This window comes from Carcharodon carcharias, chromosome 7 (genome assembly GCF_017639515.1).
Source record: "Carcharodon carcharias isolate sCarCar2 chromosome 7, sCarCar2.pri, whole genome shotgun sequence".
Taxonomy (NCBI): domain Eukaryota; kingdom Metazoa; phylum Chordata; class Chondrichthyes; order Lamniformes; family Lamnidae; genus Carcharodon; species Carcharodon carcharias.
Window position 1 is genome coordinate 143,162,968 of NC_054473.1, and position 21,684 is coordinate 143,184,651.

The window sequence follows — 21,684 nt, forward strand, 5'->3', positions numbered from 1 at the left end:
GCAATGCTTAATTTCCTTTGTGCTCTCTGCTCTTTTAGCCCAACTGTTAACTCATTTAATTGAATTCACAGAGACACCAGCTTTCAGAATAATCAAGAAATGTCATACCTGCTTGCAAGTAACTTTGTACTTTTTTATCCCGTCCCCAAAATCTTTTTCCCAAGCTTGTACATTGATTTTTGCTCTAACTCCCACACTGGATTTGCAGTATTTGCTTAAATCACAAGTATTTTATTCAGTTACATTTTTTTCCCTCCTCCCTTCGCGGAACATTCCTCTTTCTAAACATTCTTCAGAAAAGTTGCTCCACTGTTGAGTCTTCATTGTTTACTACTTCAATAGGTGGTCATTCACCATAGACCAGTCTGAATAACTGTGGCTATAAGGTATAAGGTCAGTGCATCCTCAAATATCCATCCCTGGTTTCAGAGTTAACATCTATCTCTCCACTTTTATCTGCCCCATCTTCAACCAAACAATATGGTTAACTCAATTTTTATAGAATGGATTGAATTAAAATTGTGGATACCATTCCCCCACTGTTTAGGTCACGGTTATTTATACATTTTTCCTGGCTTCATGGTGAAATCTTGAGCATTGTGATTCCACAGGAGGACAGTGTAAACTACAACTCCCATGTTGTACATCTCTCCCACAGATCCAGTACTTTCCCCACATCAGCTGGGGATACCTACAATCCAAGGATTAGGTGAAGTTATCAAATCTAGGTACAGACTCCAGAAAGAGGAGAACACTTCTTGCAAGGATTTCTAACATCAAATAACCTATTTTCTAATCACATTTAGTGATATCCCCAGCTAGACCACCCAAAAAATATTAATTCTTTTTTACATGTTTATGATGCGTTATGTTTATTCCCATCATCCAAGTGGGAAAAGAAAATAGTGCCCCGAAAAATATAAAGAAAATGTTTGATGGTATTTGCTGGTTTGTGAATGGTAGCTTTGAAAACACTTTTAAATATATTTGATATGACAATTTTTCTGCTACATATTTAAGTAATTATTTGAATTAATCATGATTTTTTTTTGCCCAACAGACATTAATGAAGCTTTGGAGGAATAATAATTTTGAAATGCAACAGCTCGGAAGCCAGACCTTCAGGTACTGTGGTTCCAGCTTTTGTCTAAACAGATAGAAGGTCAGTAATGAAAATTCTGAATTTTAGAATAGTAACTTTGTGCCTGTAATTCCATCTAGGGTTTTCTCTCTTTTAAAAAAAGTGACTGACATTCAGACTGAGAATGACTGGAATCAGTTTATTCATTCTCAGCAAAACCAATGTCTATTGGCGATTTCTGATGTGAAGGTCAGCCTTCATCTTGAACCATTGCAATCCAAGTGGTAAACTATCCCCTCCTCATCCTCCTCAACCTGTCCGCAGCCTTTGACATGGTTGACCACACCATCCTTCTCCAATGCCTCTCCACCGTCGTCCAGCTAGGTGAGAATGCTCTAACCTGGTTCCATTCCCTTCTATCTAACCACAACCAGAGTATCACATGCAATGGCCTCTCTTCCCACTCCAGCACCATTACCTCTAGTGTCCCTCCCCCACAACAATCTGTCCTTGGCTCTCTCTTTCTCATCTACATGCTGCCCTTCAACGGTGTTGGTTTTCACATGTTTGCTGATAAAATCCAGCTCTACCTCACCACCACCCTTCTGGACTCCTCTACAATTGGTAAATTATCAGACTGCCTACCTGACATCCAGTACTGGTTGAGTAGAAATATCCTCCAATTAAATATTGGGAAGACTGAAGCCATTGTTTTCAGAACCCACTCCAACCTCTGTTCCCTAGCGACCAACTCCATGCATTTTCTTTTCTGTAGCAACAGCCTGAGATTGAATCAGCCTATACACAATCTTGGTGCCATATTTGACCCCAAGATGAGCTTCCGACCGCTTATTCATGTCGTCACTAAGATTGCATATTTCCACTTCTGCAATGTCATCCGACTTCATCCCTGTATCAGCTCATCCATTGCTGAAACCCCCATTCTTGTCTTGGTTACCTCTAGACTTGACTATTCCAATATACTCCTGGCTAGTCTCCCAAACTCTCCCTGCCATAAACCCGAGGTCATCCAAAACACTGCTGCTGTGTACTCGCACATTCACCTTTCTCCCCTGGGCTCATTGACTTACATTGGTCTCCAGTCAAACAACACCTTGATTTTAAAATTCCCATCCTTGTTTTCAAATCACTCCATGGCCTTGTTCTTCTCTATCTCTGAAATATCCCCCAGCCCCACAACCCTCCAAGATATCTGCACCCACCTAATGCTGGAATCTTGAGCATTCCCGATTTTAATCACTCCACCATTGGTGGCCAAACATTCAACTGCCTGGGTCCTAAGCTCTGGAATTCCCTCCCTATACCTCTCTGCCTCGCTACCTCACTTTGTCCCTTGAAAAAATCCCTTTAAACCTATCTCTTGGACCAAGATTTTAATAAGCTGACCTAATTTTCCCTATGTGGCTCAGCATCATAAGTTGTTTTATAATGCTTCTGTGCAGTGCCTTGGAGTGGTTCATTATATTAAAGGCATCACACAATTATAAGTTATTGTTATTGGTAAAGGTGCTATTGTAGTGCTGGTAGGAGGGATGCTTCAGGATTTTGACCCAGTGTTGTTGAAGGAATGGCGGTATATGTACAATTCAGGATAGAGCACGGTCTGGCAGGGAATTTAGAGATGTGGTGTTCCCTTGCGACTGGCAAACGTGAGGAGGTTATTAAGGTCAAAGCTTGCTCCAGCCCCTTTCCTCAAAATGCTACATTAATTGAACTACATAATTCTGAAATCTTCAAAATATGATAGCTGCAAAATGTGTTTAGTCAATGTTGTCACAATTAATTGGCCCCATTTTTAGATTTTCTGATCTAAACTATAAACCATCTTTGTACTGAAAAATAACATTGGAAAGTTGCACGCATTTTTGACTTACAAAGAATAAAAACAATTTGTAGTGTGTAAAAGAACTAACTTTTTAGACTGACACTTACCGGTTCAATGGAAAAGAAAAGAGCAATCAGAGCTACACAAGCCCCAGTAATAATCACTAGGAAGAGGAGAACAAGTGGAAATTGCTGGCTCATACAGCAGTAAGTCTCATAGAGTGAGTCTGAAGTTTTACGAGCTTCATTTTCATTAATGAAGTATTTCCCCTTTGATGGCATTGTTATAATTCTGAATTTTTCTTTTTCAGAAAGAAGCTGGAAGTTCAAACTTAGAGCATAGCTATTAAGGGTTTCCTGTAAGACAGTTTTTCACTTCCTGTCTGGCTAAAAAGCACTGTTCTTGGTTCAGTCGCATTCTGTGTCTGGCTTTTTACTTCCCACTCAAATACAGTATAAAAGGAAGTGGGGATCAGTCTTCCCAGTCTGTCCTGATGCTTTGGCCCACCACGTGCTCAGCGTGATTCTCGGCTTTGAAAGAATGTCTTGTTTCCAATGCTTCTGAATGATCATTGCCAAATAAATTATATTCTTCACAACATCTGGGGATGGATAGTTAATGCTTCCTCCAGTGTTATCAATTCTGCAAGGAGTCCAATGAGAGAAAAAAAAGTTAGATCAAGCGTTTTACGTGTGCGACATTCCACATTGCGTGCTCTCAGCAAATTGCTATTCAACCTTTTCTTTGTTAACTGGACATTTACTGTCCCTTTGCTGAACATCTCCCCCATATTTTTTCAAATAAATACATATTTAAGTAACTTTCTCTCCTGGGTTGGATTTATTCTGAAAATGTGAAACAATTTCAATAATCTACATAAGGAATTAAAAATAATACCACAACTGTATTAAATTCAGTTACTACTGTACTAAGAGATTGCAGAAACTTAGCTTAAATTTGCACTAAAAACGTCACTACTACTTCCTTCCCAACCTTCCTAATATAGCAATGCAAAGAAAACACACAAAAGATGATGAATAACATTTTGGTGCTTTTAAATTTCACTGATCTTTAGCATTTACCACAGCTGTAGCTTGTTTCTGCTTGTTTAAATGGCAAGGCGCATTTAGAAAGGCTTATTTCTTATACAGACATTTACACTGCTTCAGTAAGGTTATACTAATATCCTAATTTATAACATCAACTGTATATACAACCTTAAAAATACTGTGCAGAGAAAAAGATTCAAACATTTTTCTTCTTCCAAAGGTACAACAGCCAGCCTGAGCATCTTAAAGGTTAGCAATTAAAATACATCTTCATGCTTTGCTTTTTGGAGGGCAGAGACTGAGGAAGTGCATGTTACTGCTTACAGTTTTCATTACTAGAAGTTCCATGGTGACAGCAAAGAGTAAGGAACAATGAATGTTTAGTGTTGAGGGATACATTTAAGGAGCTATGACCAACACTTCACGAATGGATGTTTGAATGAACTTCTTTCAGCACTCCGGAAACTGTGGTATTGTAACTGTAGCATGAAGAATAGGATTCTATTAAGGACAGATAACTTGGTCACAGTATTTTCACTACTAAATTACCTTCACCATGGCAGTTTCTGGCCCTTCCTCATGGGAAACAATGCCTGCACCAGAGCCAGAATAACAAAACAGTTAACTTAACCAACTTGTATACACTGTTTTATAAATTATAGGATTATAGAGGAACTCAACACACAATAGATCAATCTTTATATAACAGAAGGAATTCTAGCTTCTCTTCCCCAGAGGGGATAAAGAATGCTGAATATTAAGTACTGAAATGGGAATTTGACCTACAAATGAGAGAGAACCGAATAAGTTGAATGGGAAGCTAAAGTTGTGTAGCTACCCACATAATACAAAACTTTGTTGATACCACAAGAATAGGTAAAATATATTAAAACAAAATTTATATTCCATAAACATATGTGGTTACTTACTATTATCACACCAACACGGACATTCAAAAGTTATCCCGCATCCAGACTGACCACCTGGCCAAAATAACCTTTCTACCAGTTGGTGGCACAAAACAAAGTTGGTGTGCTAGCTCGGTCAACAAGTGCATAGGATAGTCACAACTAATTCCAAAATAACCATAGTCATACTTCCTATGGCATGAGCAGCATATTAGCATGGATAGAGTGCATCAATTAAATAGTGTTGGAGGATCTGGGAGGGAGAAAATAATTTAAACTCTGCCACATTAGAAAGGGACAACAGGTCAGGTGTTCGTTTTACACCTGGCCCAATTTGACACTTCAATGGCCTGAATCCACCCATTTTCCACACAGCAGGTTACATCTGGAGCCCCCCCGAAGGTCTATGCTTGTCCCCCTCTTATTTCTCATCTACATGCTGTCCCTCAGCAACATCATCCAAAAACACAGTGTCGGCTTCCACATGTACACACACAGCATCCTGCTGTCTCTCACCACCAGTACTGGATGAGCAGAAATTTCCTCCACTTAAGCATTGAGAAGAACAAAGTGATTGTCTTTGGGTCTCCACCACAAACTGTATTCCATTCATTACAATAGGGACTATACTTCAAAAGTACACCATTGGCTGCAAAGCGGATTGGAATGTCCTGTGGTCAGGAAAGATGTTACATAAATGCAAATCATTCTTTATTTCTTTCCTAGCACTAGCTCCGTCCTTCTCCCCTGCCACTATATGAAGCAAACTGTTCACAACCTCGGCAACTCAGCTGCCCCATATCCTAACTTGGGCCATGTTCGGTTCACCCATCACCCTGTGCTTGCTGACCTATTTTGGCTTTCAGTCCAGCAATGCCTCGATTTGAAAGTTCTCATCTTTGTTTTCAAATTCCTCCATGGCTTCATCCCTTCCTATCTTTGTAACATCCTCCAGCCGTACAACCATCCAAGATACCTGTGCTTTTCTAATCCTGGCCTCTTGCGCATCTCCAATTTTCATCACTCCATTATTAGAACCCATACCTTCAGTTGCCAAGGCCGATAGGCTCTGGAATTCCCTCCATAAGCTTCTCCAACTCTCCCCTCTTTTAAAACATGCCCCATTCACCAAGGTTTTGGTCAGGCAGCACCTTTTGGAGAGAAAAGCAGAGTCAATGATCCAGATTTTCAAACATGTACAGGGTTGGGACCCGGTGCAGACATGATTTAAAAATCACGGTCCTGGAGGTCATCATGGGGTCCGGACACCTCGGGGAGAGCTTGACATTTCCAGAGGGCTGGCAGGGGAAAAAAAATGGAGAACCCGCTCGCTGCCAATTATAGCCCATTAACTCCTTTAGGAGCTTGTTAAGGGGACAGTGTGGTCAGGGTTGTGATTTTTAAAGGTTTTCTAGTCAAATCTGGTCTGTTGTAGGTTAGTGCCTAGGTTCATTCCAGGGACATCAGAATGTTTCTTTTCATTTAGAATCACAGAGTCATAGAGGTTTATAGCACAGAAAACAGCCCCTTCGGCCCATCGAGTCTGCGCTGGTCAAACAAGTACCTAACTATTCCAATCCCATTTTCCAGCACTAGGCCCATAGCCTAGTATACCATGGCATCACAAGTGCACATCCAAATACTTCTTAAATGTAATGAGGGTTTCTGCCTCTACCACCCTTTCAGGCAGTGAGTTCCAGATTCCCACCACCCTCTGGGTAAAAGAATTCTTCTTCACATCCCGTCTATACCTCTTGCCCTTACCTTAAGTCTATGCCCCCTAGTTATTGATCCCTCCACCAAGGGGAAAATTTCCTTCCTGTCTACACTATCTATGCCCCTCATGATTGAAGTGTATAAAATTATGTCCCCCCTCAATCACCTCTGCTCCAGGGAAAATAACCTCAGTCTATCCAATCTCTCCTCATAAATAAAACTCTCCAGCCCAGGCAACATCCTGGTAAATCTCCTCTGCACTCTCTCTAGTACAATTCCAATAATGCGGATTCCAGAACTGCACGCAATACTCCCCCTGTGGCCTGACCAGTGTTTTATACAGTTCCAGCATAACCTCCCTGCTCTTATATTCCATGCCTCGGCTAATAAAGGCAAGTATCCCATATACCATATTTATGAAGATCTGAAGCTTCAGGGGCCAGCTTGAGCCAGGTCCATCGCTGTATCTTCACATTGCAATCATGACCATTTTTCTATATCTCACATAAAAGCAAAATACTGCGGATGCTGGAGATCTGAAATAAAAACATAAAGTGCTGGAAAAATTCATCAGGTCTGGCAGCATCTGTGGAGAGGGAGACAGAGCTAACGTTTTGGGTCCCCCAATATGACTCTTCTTTGGAACTTGCTTAAAACGTGCTACATCTCAAGCTTTTCTCAATTCTGATGAAAGATCATGGACCTGAAACATTAACTCTGTTTGTCCCTCCACAGATGCAGCCTGAACTCTTGAGTATTTGCATAAATTTCTGTTTTTATTTCAGATTTTCAGCATCCACTGTATTTCACTTTTGTATTAAAATGCACTGTTTGAGTAGAAAGCGATAGCTTTTCAGATAACAATGCTCGTAAAAAATAGACCCCACTAGTTGAATAATGCAAATAAGAGTGTGTGGTATAAATTTTATCCAGAATCTTCACAAGTCACACTTGTAGCTTCAAACTATTTCATAAACCCAGAATTGATTTAAAAAGGATATAAATAAAGTGCTGTGCTCAATTCTTTCATTTGAAGAGTACAGATGTGAACGGGCTCAAGTGTAGGAATCTGGGTAAGACAACCAAGTGAAATGGATTGCTTTACAAAACGTTTCCCCAGTTTTCTCTCCTGTTCTGCTTGAAACACATGCCCAACTGGAATACAGTTCTGTAGGGGGCAGGCAGCTCCCCAGTGTCTTACTTGGGGAGTTTAGTTGATAGAAATTGGCAAGCTATTCATGCACTGGGGCATCACAGCTGTTCTAATTCTGCTCTCAGCTGACATCCACATCTGTACACTTACAGAAGCAGTCAGTGGGTCATGATCAGGAGCCAGGAAGCTGACTTCTTTGGTTTATTTCCCCACTCCTGCAGAACTGTAGCAGCATGAGCTGTGCTTTTTGTAAAGGAGCAAAAAAGCAATTTGCATCACTTGGATATATAAACATATTTCTACACTTAGAATTGTTCACACCTGTGTTTCTAGAACAAACAGAGATACTGAGGCCATGTGTAGTGTCTTTCCTCCGCCAAAGGAACTCAGGTCTTATGATGTCTGCAAATGTGCTATTGAGGAAGACCAAGATTTCACTACTCTTGCTAAAAATCAGCATTATTCTAGGCTGTTAGATTTATACCAGCTGCACTTCTATAGACTAAAAACCGTTACAATTCATACAGGCACTGCACAACACTGCACACAGGTGTTAAAATGGCAACATGATACAATTGCTAACCCCACCTCCGGTCTCTTGGAAACCCCTCAGATGCATAGAATTATGCTGTCACACCCTGCCATTGTTGCTGACCTTTGGCAAAACTAATAAAGTTTTGGCCTTACTCAAGAATACATCTGCTTCTGGAGTACTCCAGAAGACATGAGTTTCCATGGTTATCTAAGGTGTTAACTTGTTAATTATCCTGGGGCCAGTACATGCAATCACAAACGTCATTGTTTAAGGTTGACAACCCATTCAATATTGATGAATGGTTGTTTGATCTAATTTGATTATGAGAGGTGTAGCCATTTATTGCCTTTTGTTTCTGTATACTTCAAATAAAGTTAGATTATATTTGCAAAGTGACACTTGTTTTACCTGGGGAGCAGAAGACCAGCAGTTGGCATATCCAGTACCACAGGGTCATTGGTGGAATTTAATGCACGAGATGCAAATGCCACTAGTGAATCCAGAAGTCGACTGAACTCCGCTTATGTCAGGAAAGGCTGGCTGATTTCACTGTGGCTAGCCAATTAGCTATGCAGAGTCACGGGATCCAGCCAATTACTTGGTGAGGGGCAGGCAGGGAGTTGGCAAACCCACCATCAGCTGACAGGGTCAGATGTCCAGGCGCCATATTTAAGAAGTGCCCGGACATGTATGCATTGCTTTCAAGCCAGCAGCATCTGTCCTGCAGGGTTTGCTACAGAGCCCATGGTTCAGCAATGCATCTCAGCAGTTCCCCTCCAGGCTGTCCAGGAATGGCGGAAGGTGCTCCGCCCCCTCCACCCCCTCTACCCCAATGGCACCAGGAGACCCTCCTACTTGACCAAGGAGGCCTGGATGGAGGTTGCAGCTGAGTTCAGAGGCCATGGGATCCACAGATACATAGGAAGAGAATCAATGACCTATTATGCACCAAAAGGATAAGCAATTAAAACAAAGTGGCACTATGGGGGCCTTAAGCAATATCTCTGTGTGAGGGGAGAGGTAGGCCAGGCAGGAGTTTATATTGTTAGCCTCATCAGCAAATGTAGCATGAGGCCTGAATGTGTGTGTAAGCCAGATCATACAGATAAAGTTGTACTAGAGTGAGAATGCAGACCACTTACTAGTGGAGGCCCTGTTATCTGGGATACTTGCCCAGAATTAGGTGCCCATTGAGATATCACTAAATCTTGCCTTCTGCCTGCAGCAGAAACTGGCGTATATTGAAAAGGAATGGGCAAAGACCAGTGAGAAATGCCCAACATTAACCTCCTAAACCTTGCAGAGGAGGAGATAGTGGAACCGACTAGGCAGCAGGGCAGCCGGCCACTTGTGGATAGCGAGGCAGGAGTGCCAGAAGAGCAGAGTGAGAAGGCCTGATGTTGACCACTGGGCAACAGGAGACACATGTGATATAGCAACAAGATTGGGATTGTGCGAGGTGACCTAAGTCTGTCTTCGCCACTGCAAGTCCTCGCATTCCGGAGGGAAGGCCAGCTCCAGTGACAGCAATCCAACGGTCCACCTCGGAGGATGAGGACACGAATGATTCAGGTGTTCCATCACATCCCTCCCCCGCACCCTCCACCAACACAGAGACAGTCACCTCGGGGTCACGTGCCTGTGATTAGACTCAGGGTCACAGTGTGGTAAGCACACCACAGACAAATCACAGCAGCTGATTGAGACTGTGACGGTCAAGGGACCTGACAGCCAGAGACCAGGCCTATGCTGAGCCCCATGCTGATAATTAGCTTCTGATCATGGCCTCAAGGAGGTCTGCTGGAGGTGCAGAGACAGACAAGGGAACATCTGGCAGCGATACCAGAGGATGAGGCGGTGGGGCTGGCTGGGGGGCAGGACTGCGGGGCAGTTCTGGACAGCAAGGCGGGGTACCAAGAGAGCAGAGTGAGGTGCCCCCCCCAACCTGGTGTTGACCACTGTGGGTATTCGCAGCCTTGCATGGACAGTGGAGGAGGTCTGCCATGTCTCAGACATATGAGCGTTGGCTTCCTCCATGGAAAGGTTGGTGACCACCAAGAAGAGCCAGGTCCAGCGGACCATTCAGTGGCTGCCAATAAGCACTGAAACCTGCATTTCACTGCTCTGGTCATGGGCCCTATACAGAAATGGCTAGGAAAGAGGGGGACAAGAGACTTGGATCTCCTTCCAGGTGCCCTTTCTTGTCCAGGAGTCAGGGAGGTGTCATCATGCACTGAGGGAGGAGGAGTACCAGCTCACCACCTTGGAGGCATCATCTCAGGGCATACCAAGGGGGGTATGCCAGGCCATGAGGTTATAGAGTGTGATAGAATGCAATTCTGCTGCTGATGATGGCCCACAGTGCCTCATGGATGCCTAGTTTTGAGTTGCTAGATCTGTTTGAAATCACAATGGTGGTGCCACAAAACACGATGGAGGGTAGATCGGTGAGGACAAGATCAAGTGGGTTTTTCCCTCTTGTTGGTTCCCCCATCACCTGTATACCCCTGAAGACCCAATATGGCTGCAATGTTATTTAGGACTTGGCCAACTTAGTCAGTACTGGAGTTACCGAGCCATTCTCGGTGATGGACAGTGAAGTCCCCCACCCAGAGTACAATGCGTGCCCTTGCCATCCTCAGTACTTCTTTCAAGTGGTGTTCAACATGGAGGAGTATCGATTCATCAGCTGAGGGGGGAGGGCTGCCGTCCGTGGCAATCAGTGGGAGGTTTCCTTGCCTAATGTTTGACCTGATGCCATTAGACTTCAAGGGATCTGGAGTCAATGTTGAGGACACCAAAGGCAACTCCATCCCGATTGTATACCAGTGTGCCAGTGGGACAGGACATACCCAGGGATGGTCATGGTGTCATCTGGGACTTGCCTGTAAGGTATGATTCTACGAGTATGACTATGTCAGGCTGTTGCTTCACTATTCTGTGAGACAGCACTCCCAATTTTGACAAGCACCAACACATTAGTAAGGAGGATTTTGCAGGATCGACAGGGCTGGGTTTGCCCTTGTCATTTCCGGTTCCAAGGTCAATGCTGGGTGGTCCGTACGGTTTCATTCCTTATTGAGTTTTCTGTAGCAACTTGATATAATTGAATGTCTTGCTAGGCCATTGTAGAGGGCATTTGAGTCAACCAGATTGCTGTGGTTCTGGAGTCACTAAAGGTGGGTTTTTACAACAGTCGACAATGGTTTCATTGTCATCATTACTGCGACTAGCTTTTAATTCCAGATTTATTCATTGAATTTAAATTCCACCAGCTGCCATGGCATTAGCCTAGGCATTTGGATTGCTTGTCCAGTGACGTTACCAATACGCTACCACTTCCCCCTAAATATAGATCTCCCTCTCAATATATCTTGCCAGATCAATGCACACGAACTCCAGAACCAGCTGTCCAGCCATATATTCTTTAGGACTATGCCATTAAGTAAACATTGCTTATTCCTATCTCTTCTGCCAAAATGCATTGCCTCACACTTCTCTGTATTAAATTCCATCTGCCACTTGTCTGCTCATTCTGGGAGCCCATCTATGCCCTGCTGCAGTCAAATGGGGAGCAGAACAACTGAGCTAGATTCTAAAAGGTAGCTTGTTCGACATGGCAAGAAGTGAGTGTTGTTTCTGAGGAAAGTGAGTGTTGTCTTCATTATTTTATCAGGGTACAAGGAGAAGAATGTATTTCAGTGTTACACTGTTTATTATTCTTTCAGTTGCCCTATGTAAGTGAAACAACACTTTTGTTCAAATCTTCAGACTCTGTCGGTAAACAGTACATATCCAACATTTTCAGTTCACTTTCCAAGAAAAGGTCGGAAAATGTGAAGTTGTTCACTTTGGCAGGAAGAACAAAGAAGCAGAGTATTACTTAAATGGCGATGCAAATTCTACCGGATGAAAGCCTTCCCCCAGTAGCTAATTGCAACTGGGCAGCCTTAGCCTTAACAGACTTAGGACTGGTGTAGGTCCAGAGGTTATAGGACAGAGTGTTTGGAAAGGGCTAGGAATCTAACTTCAAGCACATCAGATAAAGGGATGACAATGAGAAAGGGGACGGGAAATACAGGACTGAAGGTGTTGTGTCTGAATACATGCAATATACGAAATAAGGTAAATGAGCTTGTGGCGCAGATTGAAATTGGCAGGTATGATGTGATGGGCATTACGGAGACATGGCTGCAAGAGGATCAGGACTGGGAGCTAAATATCCAAGGATATACATCCTATCGAAAAGATAGACAGGTTGGCAGAGGGGGTGGAGTTGCTTTGTTAGTAAGAAATGAAATTAAATCAAGAGCAAGAAATGATGTAGGGTCAGAAGATGTAGAATCTGTGTGGGTAGAGTTGAGGAACTGCAAACGTAAAAAAACCATAATGGGAGTTATGTACAGGCCTCCGAACAGTAGTCAGGATGTGGGGCACAAGATACACCAGGAGATAGAAAAGGTGTGTAAGAAAGGCAAGGTTACAGTGATCACGGGGGATTTCAATATGCAGGTAGACTGGGAAAATCAGGTTGGTAGTGGATCCCAAGAAAAGGAATTTGTGGAATGTCTATGAGATGGCTTTTTGGAGCAGCTTGTGGTGGAGCCCACTAGGGAACAGGCAACTCTAGAATTAGTGATGTGTAATGAGGCAGATTTGATAAGGGAGCTTAAGGTGAAGGAACCCTTAGGAGGAAGTGACCATAATATGATAGAATTTACCCTGCAATTTGAGAAGAAAAAGCTGGAATCAGATGTAACGGTATTACAGTTGAATAAAGGCAACTACAGAGGCATGAGGGAGGAGCTGGCCAGAATTGACTGGGAGATGAACCTAGCAGGAAAGACAGTGGAACAGCAATGGCAGGAGTTTCTGGGAGTAACGTGGGGGACACAGCAAAAATTCATCCCTAGGAAGAAGAAGCATACTAAAGGGAGGACGAGGTAACCATGGCTGACAAGGGAAGTCCAGGACAGCATAAAAGCTAAAGAGAAAGCATACAATGTGGTGAAGAGCAGCGGGAAACCAGGGGATTGGGAAGCCTACAAAGACCAACAGAGGACAACTAAAAAAGAAATAAAGAGGGAGAAGATTAAATATGAGGGTAAACTAGCCAGTAATATAAAAGAAGATTGCAAGAGTTTTTTTTAGATATATAAAAGGTAAGAGAGGGGCAAAAGTGGACAGTGGGCCGCTGGAAAATGACGCTGGAGAAGTAGTAGTGGTGAACAAAGAAATGGCGGAGGAACTGAATAGATACTTTGCGTCAGTCTTCACAGTGGAAGACACGAGTGACATCCCCAAAGTTCAAGAGAGTCAGGGGGCAGAGGTGAGTATGGTGGCCATTACCAAGGAGAAGGTGCTAGGAAAACTGAAAGGTCTGAAGGTGGATAAATCACCTGGACCAGATGGATTACACCCCAGAGTTCTAAAGGAGATAGCTGAAGAGATAGTGGAGGCGTTAGCGATGATCTTTCAGGAATCACTGGAGTCAGGGAGGGTCCCAGAAAATCGCTAATGTTACCCATCTTTTAAAAAGGGAGTGAGGCAAAAGATGGGAAATTACAGGCCGATTAGCCTGACCTCGGTCGTTGGTAAGGTTTTAGAGTCCATTATTAAGGATGAGATTTCAGAATACTTGGAAGTGCATGGTAAAATCGGGCAAAGTCAGCATGGTTTCATCAAGGGGAGGTCATGCCTGACAAATCTGTTAGAATTCTTTGAGGAGGTAACGAGTAGGTTAGACAAACGAGAGCCAATGGATGTTATCTACTTGGACTTCCAGAAGGCCTTTGACAAGGTGCTGCACAGGAGGCTGCTCAGTAAGATAAGAGCCCATGGTGTTAGAGGCAAGGTACTAGCATGGATAGAAGATTGGCTGTCTGGCAGGAGGCAGAGAATGAGGATAAGGGGGTCCTTCTCAGGATGGCGGCCGGTGACTAGTGGAATTCTGCAGGGGTCAGTGTTGGGACCACAACTTTTCACTTTATATATTAATGATCTAGATGAAGGAACTGAGGGCATCCTGGCTAAGTTTGCAGATGATACAAAGATAGGTGGAGGGACAGGTAATATTGAGGAGGCAGGGAGGCTGCAGAAGGATTTGGACATGTTAGGAGAATGGGCAAAGAAGTGGCAGATGGAATACAACGTGGGGAAGTGTGAGGTCATGCACTTTGGTAGGAAGAATAGAGGCATGGACTATTTTCTAAATGGGGAGGGAATTCAGAAATCTGGAGTGCAAAGGGACTTGCTAGTCCTAGTCCAGGATTCTCTTAAGCTTCATTTGCAGGTTGAGTCGGTAGTTAGGAAGGCAAATGCAATGTTGGCATTTATTTTGAGAGGACTAGAATATAAAAGCAGGGATGTGCTGTTGAGGCTTCATGAGGCTCTGGTCAGACCACATTTAGAATATTGTGAGCAATTTTGGGCCCCGTATCTCAGGAAGGATGTGCTGGCCCTGGAGAGGGTCCAGAGGAGGTTCACGAGAACGATCCCAGGAATGAAAGGCTTAACATATGAGAAACGTTTGAGGACTCTGGGTCTATACTCGATGGCATTTAGAAAGATGAGGGGGGATCTGATTGAAACTTACAGAATACTGAAAGGCCTGGATAGAGGGGACGTGGGGAAGATGTTCCCATTAGTAGGAGAGACTAGGACCCAGGGGCACAGCCTCAGAGTAAAGGGAAGACCTTTTAGAACAGAGATGAGGAGAAACATCTTTAGCTAGAGAGTGGTGAATCAATGGAATTCATTGCCACAGAAGGCTGTGGAGGCCAGTTCATTGAATGTATTTAAAACCAAGATAGATAGGTTCTTGATTGGTAAGGGGGTCAAAGGTTACAGGGAGAAGGTGGGAGAGGTGTTGAGAAGCGTATCAGCCATGATTGAATGGCGGAGCAGACTCAATGGGCCAATTGGTCTAATTTCTGCTCCTATGTCTTATGGTCTTATGGCTTATGGTCATTCAAAGGTGTCACTAAGCAAATGGGGATATACAACCAGCCCGACAACTTGTGAATGTGGAACTGAGCCACAGACTACACAACATCTCCTGCAATGTCTATCGCTAGAGGAACCCTGCACTGTTGCAGATCTTGCCGAATTCAACAGCAAGGCGCAAAAATGTGTCCCGTTCTGGCTGGGCCATGTATAGACTGTCTGTGGACATGATAAGAAGGCTTAAATGAAGAACAGCTGCATAATACTGAGGTGCAGAGGGATCTAGGTGTTCTAGTACATGAGTCACAAAAAGTTAGTATGCAGGTACAGCAAATAATTAAGAAGGCTAATGGAATGCTATCCTTTATTACAAGAGGGATTGAACATAAAAGTAAGGATGTTATACTTCAGTTATACAGGGCATTGGTGAGACCACACCTCAAATACTGTGGGCAGTTTTGGTCTCCTTATTTAAGGAAGGATGTAAATGCATTGGAGGCAGTTCAAATGAGGTTTACTAGATTGACACCTGGAATGAGTGGATTGTCTTATGAGGAAAGGTTGGTCAGACTGGGCTTGTTTCCGCTGGAGTTTAGAAGAGTGAGGGGTGATTTGATTGAAGTATACAAGATCCTGAAAGGCCTTGACAAGGTGGACATCGAAAGGATACTTCCTCTTGTGGGTGAGTCCAGAATCAAGGGGCACTGTTTTAAATTTAGGGGTCGCCCTTTTAGGACAGAGATGAGGAGAAATTATTCCTCTCAGAGGGTTGTGCGACTTTGGAACTCTCTGTTTCAGAAGGCAGTGGAGGCGGGGTCATTGAATATTTTTAAGGCAGAGGTAGATTGATTCCCTTGCCTAACAAGAATCTAAGGTAAAAACAAAAAACTGCGGATGCTGGAAATCCAAAACAAAAACAGAATTACCTAGAAAAACTCAGCAGGTCTGGCAGCATCGGCGAAGAAGAAAAGAGTTGACGTTTCGAGTCCTCATGACCCTTCAACAGAACTAGGTGAATCCAAGGAGAGGGGTGAAATATAAGCTGGTTTAAGGTGTGTGTGTGGGTGGTGGGGGGGGGGGGGGGGGGGTGAGGGGAGAGAAGTGGAGGGGGGGGTAATCTAATGTTATTGGGGGTAGATGGGAATGTGGAAATTGAAACACAATATGATCAGCCATGATCTTATTGAGTGGTGGAACAGGCTCAAGGGGCCAAATAGTCTACTCCTGTTCCTATTTCTTATGTTCTTAAAAGAGGATCGTGTAGTGGGATGTGACCCATTCTAGTGACCAGTTTACAAATTATGAGATCAATTATGGTCCTTGGGTTTTGCTACTGTTCAACAAAATATTGGGCAGAAGGAAGCATCCTCTTCAGATAATCAAAGGCATTAGGGCCAAGATTTTACGGTCCATCCCGGCCAGGGGGATATTACGGTCCTGCTGAACTGAATGGAGATTTAAGTGGCTCGCTGCATCCACCCCGGGGTGGGGAGACATGCCGCGGTGAGGCAATAAAATCCAGGCCTAGGTCTGCTTATGTGAGTGGCTGATGATGCTGCACTCAAGTGTCCAGCAAGAAAGCTCAGAGAGGGTGACAGAATTAGCTTGAAGAGCAGTGACTAATGCTATTGAGGGAAACACAGCAGCTAATTTACAGAAAACCATATAAATGGCAGTGAAGTGAATGACACATTCATCGGTTTTGTTTTGGTGCGGTTGGTTGAGTATTTGGTCAGGTCAGTGGGAGAACTCACTCATTGCTCTTCTTCAAAATAGCAGCATATGATCTTTAACAAAGACCTGAATGAACAGCCAGGGTCTCAGCTTAATGTCTTATCCAAAGACCAGCCCTCTAGTGTCAGCTGAAGTTATGGAGTAAGACTTCAATGTACAGCCTGGCTCAGAGGCAAGAGTGTGAATAGCTGAGCCAAACTGATACATCCAGCACAAAGACGTTGGTCTAGAATTTCTGCTAGCACAATTTGAATGAAATCAGCCAAACCAGTACAAAAGTTCACAGAATTTCAAGCACAAATTATGTACAAATGGACTTTCTGAGACCTTTTGGGCCTGTTTAAAACCCTCACACTGCCCCTGCCCCCAAATTGAATGGATCATCAGTAAGACTTTCTGCTAATTGCACCTGAATGCAAGTCTTTGCGGTGGCTCTTAAAATTAAATTAACTTTAGCCACAAAGACATATAAATGCTTGTTTTAAAAGCTTTTTGATTTTCATTTTACTGTACATGAATATAACTAGAATATATTTCTGTGCAGTTATTTTAAATTTTGGTTACTCACAAGTGCTGGGCAAAGCATGTTAAAAATGCTTATTTGTGTGATAAACCTATTTTCAGCTTTATTAATCAAACTTCTCCAAACTACCTTAAATACATCATGGAATATTTTTTCAAGCAAAGTGTTTTTTTTTAAATTACGTTCTAAAATGGTGCCGATTGTGCTGGTTTGTGGCAGATTTTATGTTTGGTGATATACAAATAGGTTTGAGCGAAAACTTGAGGGGGAGAAAAAATACTTTTTAAAGCAACACAAATTTGGGTGCAATTTGCCCCTGGATCATCAACTCTGCTTCAAGTGAAACTCCGGGTCAAGTAGTATTCATCCTCTACACTCAGAAAACAGCATTCTTTGTATTGATTAGACTAAGATAATCAGATCTCCAGATCTCACTGCTGTATCTCCATTTCATTCCGAATGAACGGTAGAAAATTGGATATATATCAGTCGTTAAACAAAAGAAAGGACTTGTATTTATATAGTGCCACGTTGCATTTACAAATCTTGAAAGTTCTTCAAAACTAGTCAATTTCTCTTCATCTGCTGTTTTTATGTAGGCAAAACACAGCAAGCAGTTACACAGAGCAAAGTCACTAAATGTCAAATGAGGTAAATGAGCAATTAATTTGTTTCTTTTTGGTGGTGATAGGTGAGAGTGAATGTCAACCCGGAACCTGCTCTTCAAATAGCGCTATAGAATCTTGAGTGGTCAGCTCAACAGGCAGGTGGGGCTTTTTTCTCATTCATCTGAAAGACTGCACTCTGACTGTGCAACCGGACTGAATTAGGAGCCTGGATTTTAAGCTCAAATCCTGAAATGGGGACTGAACCCACAATTCAGATGCAAAGGCAAAACTAATACCAGTTGAAACAAACCAAAAAGGAAAAACACAAGCCAGCAAAATATTTATTGATATATTCCAACTGTTTCGAATTATCCTCTATAAACTAATAACTAGGAGACCTTGTGGTACAGTGGGTGGTGTCCCTCCCTCTAAGCCAGAAGCTGAGTTCAACTCTGACTCCAGGCCTTGATGGCCAAGGAAGGTGTGTTCATCACGTGACCAAACATGTATCAACTTGTAAATCCTTCCAACGTATGCCAATGGCAGGTGGTAAGAGTGGGAGAGATTCCTGGTCAGTCATGTGATGGAAAGAAATTGGAGCCTCTACCATCACTATCCATAGCTCCAGGCTACAACATGCATGTAAAATTGTATGTTGCCACAGCAACTTAGACTCTTTGGGGGGTGGGGATGGGGAGGCTGGTTGGCTCAGTTGGCTGGATGGCCAGTGTGGATCAGATTGGCACCAACAGCTCAAGGTTCAATTCCTGTTCTGGTTCGGGTGGATTTGGGACCTGCCTCCTTGCCCTCTTGGAGATCATGGCAATGTGGGTTGGACCTGTCTTCGGGTAGAGAACTCAAGAAGAAACTAATAACTCTCTCATTGAATTTTGCAAGTTTCTTGCTCCCACCCCCTCAAAAAAGGGGGAGGGGGAACAGCATATGCAGCTAAATTATCAATGCTTTCAAAATTCTACAAAATTGATATTACAATATAAATCAGCCTGTTAATTTTTTTAAAGAAGACTTTATACAGCCCTGCAGCTGCATACATTTCTAATATAAAAGTTAATCAGACAATTTACTTCCTCTAAATTTGCCTTCTGGTATGTCTGGTTACACTGTTAAGAATCATAATCAAGCTGTGTTAGAAGAGAATATTTATAACATTCAATCACAATGTAAAAAGAGTGAAGGCCCTGAAATGCATCAAATCTTCTGTTCAGAATTTTTTGCTTTTCTAGTGGACTTCAATCCTATTTTCAACCTATATAATAGTGCCTGAAGACCATTAGAATTTAGAAGAATTGGAATAGAATTGCCGCCCATTAAGTACATTAAGGGGGAGGTGGCGGCATAGTGGTGTTGTCATGGGTTAATAATCCAGAGGCCTAGGGTAATGCTCTGGAGACCTGGATTCAAATTCCATCATGGCAGATAGTGGAATTTAAATTCAAAAAGTAATCTGGAATTAAAAGTCTGATGATGAACATTAAACCATTGTTGATTATCATAAAAACCCATTTGGTTCACTAATGTCCTTTAGGAAGGAAATCTGCTGGTCTGGCTGACATGTGACTGCAGACCAACAGCAATGTGGTTAACTCTTCAATGCTGTCTGAACAGTTTATTACCCTCTGAGCAATAAATGCTGGCCTAACCAGCAACCCTTATGTCCCATGAACGAATAATAACAAACGTACTCCAAAGGCTCCTGGCTCTCCCATGCTTGCCAATTATACACCTTGGATTGACATGAGCAATTTATGACTAGCCTTATGTAGAACTAGAATTTGCTACAATGAGTAAAGAACAAAGTCCAAACTGAAAGTGTTATTTTTAAACATGAATACAAAAACCACAGCCACTGACTTGAACACAACAGAATGCAATTTTAAAAAGGAAAACAGAAAAACTATAAGTAGCACACCCTTTCACGGACTTACAGGCAATGAGGGAATGAAAATTACTCCATCACATTAAAAAATTACAAGCTTACACTTTGGTGAAACCCCAATTCTGCTAAATGCCCTTACAAAAAGCTGCATCCCAGCTAGAATATGTAATCTTCATACTGCCCCCACGCAGTATAAGGTAATAATTGGATTGAAAGTACGCTTTCTACAATGTGATTGCAGAGTACAGTTGTAAAGCTGAGTCCCAGTATACAATATTATTCCACTTCCCCCAGTCTCCTGAATGCCCGGACTGCTGTTGGTGTGCAGTTCCAATGGTACTAGCTGACTTTTGTCACCTCACCCAAGTGGGCAATTTTCATCTGCAGCTTATTTAATAAATGTCAGCAGACTATTCTACAACAGGGGTTATTTCAATACTATCATCACTTGACATCCTCACACGTGTATTTAGCAGGTCACTGGAAGGCAATGAAAAGCAGGAGCCCCATGTAATTTTTGTTTCCCTCACAAGCACAGGATTGCTGAATTCAAACCTTATACTCTACCACCACAGCAATTAAAACAGAGACATTATGCTTCACCAAGTTCAGAGCCATAAAGTATCCTTCAGACCCAGAGGTTGGAGTCCTATCACTGAGCCATGGCTGACCCCACAAAAGCTCACCTATTTGTATCTACTAATGCACCTCTATCTAAAGTGCATTATGACAATGAAATTTCTATTGTACGGATTATCTTTAATACCTTTACAAGATGTATTCAAATTATAGTAATTTACCTGGATTGTTATAATAAAAATTGATCCAATTCTGCCAATTAGATAGAAAGGTCAGCAATGAATTAATTTTATATATATATTCATTCATAGGGTATGGGTTTTGCTGGCTAGGCCAGCATTTATTGGCCATCCCTAGATGCCCTTGAGAAGGTGGTGGTGAGCTGCCTTATTGAGCCGCTGCAGTCCATGTGGTGTAGGTACACCCACAGTGCTGTTAGGAAGGGAGTTCCAGAATTTTGACCCTTGACAATGAAGGAACAGCGATATATTTCCAAGCCAGGATGGTGAGTGACTTGGAGGGGAACTTACAGGTGGCAGTGTTCCCATCTATCTGCTGCCTAGATGGTAGTGGTCATGGAAGGTGCTGTTTAAGGACCGTTGGTGAATTCCTGCAGCGCATCTCTGCAGTGCATCAACATACACTGCTGCAACTGTACATCAGTGGTGGAGGGAGTGAATGTTTGTGTTGGGGTGCCAATCAGGCGGGCTGCTTTGTCCCGGATGATGGTAAGCTTCTTGAGTGTACTGGGAGCTGCACTCATCCAGGCAAATGGGGAGTATTCCATCACACTCCTGACTCGTGCCTTGAAGATGATGGACAAGCTTTGGGGAGTCAGGAGGTGAGTAACTTGTCACAGGATCCCTCGCCTCTGACCTGCTCTTGTAGCCACAGTATTTTTATGGCTAGTACAGTGCAGTTTCTGGTCCATAGTAACCCCCAGGCTGTTGATAGCGGGGGGTTCAGTGATGGCAATGCCATTGAACGTCAAGGGGCGAAGTTTAGATTGTCTCTTGTTGGAAGATGATCATTGGCTGGCACTTGTGTGGCATGAATGTTACTTGTTATTTGTCAGCCCAAGCCTGACTATTGTCCAGGTCTTGCTGCATT

General features: G+C 42.9%; 1 protein-coding gene across 6 annotated transcripts in view; it reads right to left on the minus strand.

Annotated features, from left to right (window-relative positions):
* The window catches only part of adcy7 (adenylate cyclase 7), a 195,777-nt gene that overhangs the window by 86,055 nt on the left and 88,038 nt on the right, over positions 1-21,684 (minus strand). For 4 of the 6 annotated variants that reach the window (XM_041191171.1, XM_041191176.1, XM_041191175.1 and 1 more), the window contains exon 2: positions 3,035-3,569. In XM_041191171.1, coding sequence (XP_041047105.1) covers positions 3,035-3,208 — 174 coding nt within the window. In that variant the 5' untranslated portion in view covers positions 3,209-3,569. Of the gene's footprint in view, positions 1-3,034; positions 3,570-4,905; positions 4,954-5,928; positions 6,036-21,684 lie in introns of those variants that run through there. The other 2 variants (XM_041191172.1, XM_041191173.1) reach the window with 2 other exon arrangements.